Raw genomic sequence first — 8,027 nt, forward strand, 5'->3', positions numbered from 1 at the left:
ATTGCAAAATTTCTGAAAGATTGTTCATCTCACCCGTGGATGTTAGTCGTGAATATTAAAGGCAAAAACCGGTTAAACTGAGCAAGACCGGTGCACATATACATATAAATATATTTAAATTTTTTATATTATATATAAAATATTAGTTATATAATTGTTTATATTATATGCTAAATTTTCAATTAATATAATATAAAATTTTAATTTTGAATATGAATATAATATTAAGTTATGAATATAAATTTTTTCAAAAATTAAGTTATTAATATAAACTGACTTTTGAAAAGAATAAGCATTTGATGAATTGGTTCTCATGTCTGACTTATGCAGTGTCACATATAAATTGTGAATTGGGAAAACCAAACTTGGCCAGACTGAAATTTTACTGGATTGAGATCAGATAGAAATCGAAAAAAATAAAAGTTTCAATTTTGATAATAAATTGGTCTATATTAGTTCTCTAATTTTTAAAACGAATATATATCTATTCCATTATAAAATTTGTCAATTATTGTAGTGATATATATTTTATGTTACAAAAATATTTAGTTCTGCTTGGCCACTGAGAATTTTTAGATGAGAATTTTGAGTTTTAAGATTAAATATTAAAATATTATATTTTAATATTATTATTGTATTGAGATTTGAAAAAGTTAAATTATTTATTATATTTTGTATGAGGATTTGAGAAAGTTGTAATGATGAGATGAGAATTTTATATTTAAGATGAAAATTTCTTGAGACTAAACAGAACCTAGATTGCATTTGAGTGCTCAAGTTGTTTCAAATGACTTGAGTTGATAGGTAAATAATGGTATTTTAGATGTTCTATTTAAATAGATCGAAATATATTTAAATTTTTATAAAAAAATAAAAAAATAAGAAATTTCATCAATAATTATTCTCATTGTAACGTACCTAATACACTTCACATTGCTGATGCCAAAAGATCAAAAAGAAAAGTCATATCGCCGATGCGGCAACTGTTTTTATCGGTTGATTGGTAGCTGTTACGGTTAGGTGGAGCATTATTGTACCTTCCACACGTCATCGCGTGCATCATCCTTCTCTTTTTTTTTTTAAATATGAAAGAAAAAAATATTTTTTCTTTAATTTTTTTATTGTACCTCCCACACGTCATCGCGTGCATCATCTTTCTCCTTTATCTTTTTTTAAAAAAAGCAAAATGATAGATATCCACTGGATCCTGTTCATTTATCTCGCTCCAACTTTTTTTTTTAAATTTATTTATATAGTGATTAAGAAAATATTATTAAATAATATTATAAATTTTTTTATTTTAAAAAAAATGAAAAAATAATTTTAAAAAATATTAAAAAGTGTTTTTTATATCATTATTTAACACTTTTTAATATTTGTAAAAAAAAGAATAAAATTCATAATATTATTAAACAATATTTTCTTAATCACAACATAAAAAAAAATTTTGAAAAAACAAAATTCTGCACGATGCTTTAATGAAATCCTCCAACAGAATCCCTAATATTTGCCAAAAAAATATGAAAAGAAAATGATACTGTCACCTCCCAGCTCCCGTTGGAGCTCATATATATATTTTAATTTTTTTTATTTCGTAATTAAAGATATAAATATTTTAAAAAATATATTTAAATGTTAAAAAATTTATATAAATAAAAATACATTATATATAAATAACTATATATAACTAGAGTTTTGCTATATACAAACACAGTCGCGTACTAATCTGTGTACCAATACTGATTTATTCATACTTAAAATTTAAATCAATACTGTTTTCAATAAAATCTATTTTTTGACCAATTACATCAATATTGATATATAGATTAGTGCACGACTGTATTTATATATAGCAAAACTCATATAACTAATGGCAACTCTCAACGATAATTGAGAGCAATGGACGAGGTGCCGGCCTAACACAAAAAGGTGAGGATTTTTTATGAGAGCTATTCTTTTTAGCTATCAAGAATTTTCATTTTAATTCAAAATTTTCATTTCATCATTATAATTTTTTTAAATTTTCATACAAAATATAATAAATAATTTAATTTTTTCTTAACTTTTTAAAATCTCAAAAAAATAATAATATTAAAATATAATATTTTAATCATTTATCTTACAAATCAAAATTTTCATATCAAAATTCTCACTTACCAAACCATACCACCTATACCCAATGTTCTAAACAACTTTTATAATTTATTACTAATTATAAAATGAGCTATCTATATCTTAATAAAAATTAAAAATTTCAAAAACTATAAATTTTTTTACAACAAGGAATTTTAAAATAATATTTAAAAGTTATAGTTAATTAATTTTTAAAATTTTCTCATCCACTTTTGAAGACTATGATATACAACATGATTTAAAAAATAAATTATTGCAATTATTTTCCTAAAACTCAATAAACAATAATTTGACCCAAATATGTCTACAACTTTCTCTATTGACATGGTGGTGACAGTTTTGAGCATGAACATTTCTCTGATTTTTATTTTATTTTATTTTATGATCATTCTTCTCAAATGCTGTTTAGTTATGTCTAGATGAGATAAATTTCTTACGTAGATGTTACAGAATTTAATATAATAAATAAAAAATGAATCTCGACGTAAAACGATGTGAGCCTCCTATATTTGTTTATTTATTCCTAATTATAAAATGACTGGGCTACATTTCCCGACACAACACACAAATGGTAAGAGTCGAAAATAAATCAATAAGCATAACCATTTCCTTTTTGTTTTGTTCAAACGGAATGTTATATCAAAGAGTGATATTATACTTCGTATTTTAATTTTATTTTCATTCTACTATATAAAATATTACATATTTATTATCACTGTTATGAAATGGAATTCGAAATCCGAATAGATTGCGAGATTTATATATATTATTATTCTTCGACATATAAGTTTCGTATTCTTTACATGCCTACTAGCTTTGTTTAGTCTTTTTGAAAAGGGAAATGATATTTGCAGTCGTAATTGTGTAAGCAGCGTGCAATCGTTTTGAAAAAAATAAATTAATATGAGACCCACATAAAAAAAAAAACTAACTTTTTAATCATGAATCTCACTCTTTTTCAAAGCGATTGCACGACGTTTACAATTCCATGACTGTATGTAGCATTACTCTTTTGAAAAAAATTGAGTCGGCTATAAAAGATTACGAAGAAGCCACTTTTCATGATGATTATACTCCGCACTGTCATTCTATTTTTATCTCACTGAATAAGATATATCACATTTATCATAATTAAATTATCATTTATTGAATACTTTTTTATCATTTCATATTGATGAATGTGTCAAATCTTATTAAAAGTATGATAAGAATATAATGTATAGTATTACTTTATTTCTTTTTATAAATGATCATTTGATTAAAAAAGATTTCAACTAATTCTTTAGATAATGGCTCATGAACAATGTTGCAAAATTTTTGCTTAATTTGATGACCATCAAGAATACAGGCCATTTGCTGGAATAATACTGGAAGGAAGAAACCATTTTGGTACTGTACTTAGTAACAAAACCAGAACATGAGTAGATAGCAGGCAGAAGAAAAAACTTTTATTCTTGGATTTATCATCTCCTTCCCAACACCCTACCACTACGACTACTCCCCTGCAACAAAATCAACGAACTTTTTCATCAATTGCGCAGCTTGTTCACTCTCAGCATTGAACAAGTGAAAGCAATGGTCCTCCCCTTTACTTTCTATCAATTCCACACCTCCACCCCAACCACTCTTTTTTAAAGTCTCCGAGTAGGTCACACCCCTATCTTTCAGCGAGTCTTTCTCTGCCACGCACACCAGGACCTTGGCGCACCCCATCTTCGACAGATCTGGATCTACGGCCGGGTTCAGTTTCGGGTCGTCACTACACCCCGAACTTGTGGAGGACAGAAACTTGTACATTTCATCACGATCTTTGCCTACAAAGAACGGGTGCACCATGAGCATCCCGATGATTTTCAGACCAGCCAATCTGGTGACACCAGCTCGGACAGCCACATGGTGGCTGATGTTGGCTCCTGCACTCTCACCAGTCAAGAAAACCCGCCCGAAATCCGCATACTCGTTCAGCAAGGGTTCGGGTCCTTGATTGTTTGAATGAGCAGCGATCCACTGCAGCGCAGCCGACAAGTCATCGTATGCGATTGGTAGTGGGTTCTCTGGAGCGAGCCTGTAGTCAACGGAGATAGTAACGGCATTGGCCTCGGAGGCGAGATTTACAAGAAAATTATGGTAGGTCCGCTTGCAAGGCGATCCATTCCAGAAGCCTCCGCCGTGGTAGTGAACGACGAGCGGAAGCTTTTGATCTGGGCCGTTGAGTTTGGGGAGAAAGATCCTGGCTGATACGCCGGTGTCGGAGCATACAACGACGTCCTTGGATTGGACCTGGGTTTTGGGGTCTTGGCCGGGGGAAGCACGGTCGGTGACTCCGAACCTTCCCAACCTCTCTACGCGGCCATCTTTTTATACTTTGAAGTAGGGTGGGAATTCGTGGGTTACTTCGTTGGTGCTTGAATCCATTGACGCGTCTGCGTATTCAGAGAGAGAGAGGGCTACGAGTCTGGCGAGTTTGGAAGTTATTAGAGATACTGAGATGGAATTTAAAAGAGGAAGGAAAAAGGAGAAAAGAGTAAAAGCGTTCTACAAGAATTAATGAAATGAAATAGTGAGTGTAGAGCTTCTATAAATTATGTATTCAAGTTTGTGATATCTTCGGATTCTAATATATTTTCTAAATATTTATTTCAACTGCTATTATTGAGTGTTACATACAAGGGAGTTGCCAGAAATACAAATAAATCTCATAAAGGGATGTCATATATTGATGCGATTCACTAACAAGATGCAATGTTACACTTTTTTTTACTCTCTTTTCTTCCCCCAACTCGTCCCTCTCCCCTCCTCCCATTTCCGTCACCCATTCCCTCACCAGTCCATATGGAATATGCATATATTAACTGAAATAGTAATATAATATTATTTTTATAATAATAATATTTTTAAATCTTTTTTTCATATCTTGCAATTACATTAATCAGATGTTAATTAATAATTAGAGATAATAATATTAATAACCATGCACAAATTCACTTAATTAATATTATTATTGATAATATTAATTAATAATTGGAGATAGTAATATTTTGGAATAAACTATATTTTTTGGCCATGAATAATGTCTAGCCAAAGATGGAGAAAAGTTTTGATTTACTGTACCTCAAATGTGAAACTCTTACTTCACTAATATAGAGCCCAAAATTTTTAGATACAATGGCATTTAGTTAGGTGCTCTAAGCGAGGGATCTTGGACGTTTTCTTAATTATATATTAAGTTTTGTACGACAATGTTAAAGTATTTTGTCTTTTTATTTTCTTAAAAAACATTTTTTTGTGCTTTTTTTTTTAATTATAAAAAGTAGAAAAAAGACTTTTAAAAAAATAATAGTTAAAAATAAACGAACCCAAATACTTAAAAAAAAAAAAAAGAAGAAGATATATTTGCCTAAGGAAAATGGGTAGTCATTTTCCTCATTTGCCCAAGGAAATCGCCGGAGCGATTTCCGGTTGGCCAATGGAAATGTCTACGCAACAACGATATACTGTTACAATATGAATAATATTTTCAGATCGAAAATAGTACTCCTATAGATCTGTGTCTTTTAACGAGCAATTTCTTAGGATAAAACAAAGAGTACCAATAACATAAATGCGTAGGAAACAGCAAACTACCCAAATTTATTATCTTTCATGCCAGCCGTAGCTCACCCGTGACCAGAACCACGCACCGAAGTAATGGGAAGCCAAAAGAAGTCAATGATGCTTAATGAAATCAACCAGAACTTTCACCAGGGGCTCCACCTTGTCGCTAGTCGGATTCAGCAGGAAAAAGCCATGCCCCTCTCCTTCTGTCTCGTATAATTCCACCGTCCCAGCCCAACTACTCTGCCTCAACGTTTCGCAATAACCCAACCCTCTATCCTTTAACCTATCCTTCTCAGCCACACAAACCAACACCCTCCCACCGGCCATACGTCCCAGATTCGGATCGACCTCCGGGTACAACAACGGATCTTCAAAACCCGTGCTCGTTGGGCACATGTATTTGTACATTTTGTCGTCGCTGTTTTTACTTCCGAAATATGGGTGCAGTATGAGTGTCCCAACGATGTTGGGACCAGCCAATCCGGTGGCGCCGGCTTGCACTGCCACGTACTGGGCTATGTTGGCTCCGGCGCTCTCACCCGCAAGGAAGACCCGTCCGAAATCCGCATGCTCGTTCAGCCACGGCTCGGGTCCTTGCCCCTCTGAGTGGTTGGCAATCCACTGCAGCGCAGCCCACGAGTCTTCATGTGCAATCGGAAGAAGATGCTCCGGGGCCAGCCTGTAGTCAACGGAGATAATAACGGCATTGGCCTCGGAGGCGAGATTTACAAGAAAATTATGGAAGGTCCGGTTGCAAGGCGATCCAATGCAGAAGGCTCCGCCGTGGTAGTGAACGACGAGCGGAAGCTTTTGATCTGGGCCGTTGAGTTTGGGGAGGAAGATCCTGGCCGATACGCCGGTGTTGGAGCATACAACGACGTCCTTGGATTGGACCTGGGTTTTGGGGTCTAGGCCGGTGGGAGCACGGTCGGTGCCTGCGAACCTTCCCAACCTCTCTACGCGGCCATCTTTGTATACTTTGAAGTAGGGTGGGAATTCGTGGGTTACTTCGTTGGTGCTTGAATCCATTGACGCGTCTGCGTATTCAGAGAGAGAGAGGGCTACGAGTCTGGCGAGTTTGGAAGTTATTAGAGATACTGAGATGGAATTTAACAGAGGAAGGAAAAAGGAGAAAAGAGTAAAAGCATTCTTCAAGAATTAATGAAATAAAGCGTAGACGGGGTGGGGGAGCTGCGCGCCTACAAGACTGGAAGAGAGTCGGTCAATACAGCAGGTCGTGGCCCTTAAAAGACCAGCTCTGGAAAACACTGGAACAGAAAAGGATGTTAATATCTCAAAATAACACAAGACTTTATGGACTCACTTTCAGTAATTCGACGGATGAATTAGTGATTGCAGAGCTTCTATAAATTATGTACCCAAGTTTGTGAGATCTTCGGATTCCAATATATTTTTTAAATATTTATTTCAACTGCTATTATTGAATGTTAGATATAATATGAAATGTCACCGGCTCCCTTATTAAAAATAAAAAGAAAATATAAGATTAAAAAAACATAAAGTTAAAAAAAAGTTTTCATATACAAATGTGAAAGTGATGACAAGTAGGTTTGTCGTTATATACTAACGTTTTATTTGTTTTTACAATCATTTTATTTTATTTATTTATTATAATTTTTTAAATTTTTACATAAAATAAAATAAATAAATTTTGACTATTGAGGTTTTTCATATGAAAATTTTGAATTTTAAGATTAAATATTACAATATAATATTTTAATATTATTATTATTTTAGAATTTAAAAAAATTAAAAAAAGTTGAATTATTTATTATATTTTATATTAAAATTTAAGAAAATTATAATAATAAAATAAAAAATTTATATTTGAGATAAAAAATTTTAGTGTCGAAACCGAACCAGTTAAAAAAATATTCAAAATTTCCTCCAAAGTACGCTTCTTATCGTTGAAATATTGCTTGATCACATAAAACACAAATAAATATCTTCCACGCTTCAACCACTCATCCATTCCAACACGCAAGAAATAAGAAAGTTACATTGACTTTTCTCCGGGCCACGACGTTTGACATGCCTTGTTTTAAGGACTTGGAGGAACAGAATATCTCCCTTTCACATACATCATACATTTTGATTATAATGTTGATAATTGAAGAGTGAAGTCATCTCTATTTTTAATTAAAGTTCTTCTTTATTATATTGATTAATGTGATATTTATTGAATAAGTAATGATAGACAAAATATTTTTTACAATTACATTTTAAAATGTGAGTATTTTTTATAATTGTTTTCATAAGTTAATTTATAAAAAAGT

General features: G+C 32.3%; 1 protein-coding gene and 1 pseudogene across 1 annotated transcript; both read right to left on the reverse strand.

The window, feature by feature from the left end:
- Positions 1–3,437: 3,437 nt before the first annotated feature.
- LOC122310641 lies at positions 3,438–4,548 on the reverse strand (annotated as a pseudogene).
- LOC122310640 (2-hydroxyisoflavanone dehydratase-like) lies at positions 3,438–7,089 on the reverse strand. The gene is made up of 2 exons (XM_043124721.1): positions 5,758–7,089; positions 3,438–4,588 (listed from the first exon to the last, which is right to left on the reverse strand). The coding sequence occupies exon 1, from the start codon at positions 6,757–6,759 to the stop codon at positions 5,839–5,841; it is 921 nt and encodes a 306-aa protein (XP_042980655.1). The 5' UTR covers positions 6,760–7,089; the 3' UTR covers positions 3,438–4,588; positions 5,758–5,838.
- Positions 7,090–8,027: the final 938 nt, after the last annotated feature.

The sequence above is a fragment of the Carya illinoinensis genome, chromosome 5 (assembly GCF_018687715.1).
Source record: "Carya illinoinensis cultivar Pawnee chromosome 5, C.illinoinensisPawnee_v1, whole genome shotgun sequence".
NCBI lineage: Eukaryota > Viridiplantae > Streptophyta > Magnoliopsida > Fagales > Juglandaceae > Carya > Carya illinoinensis.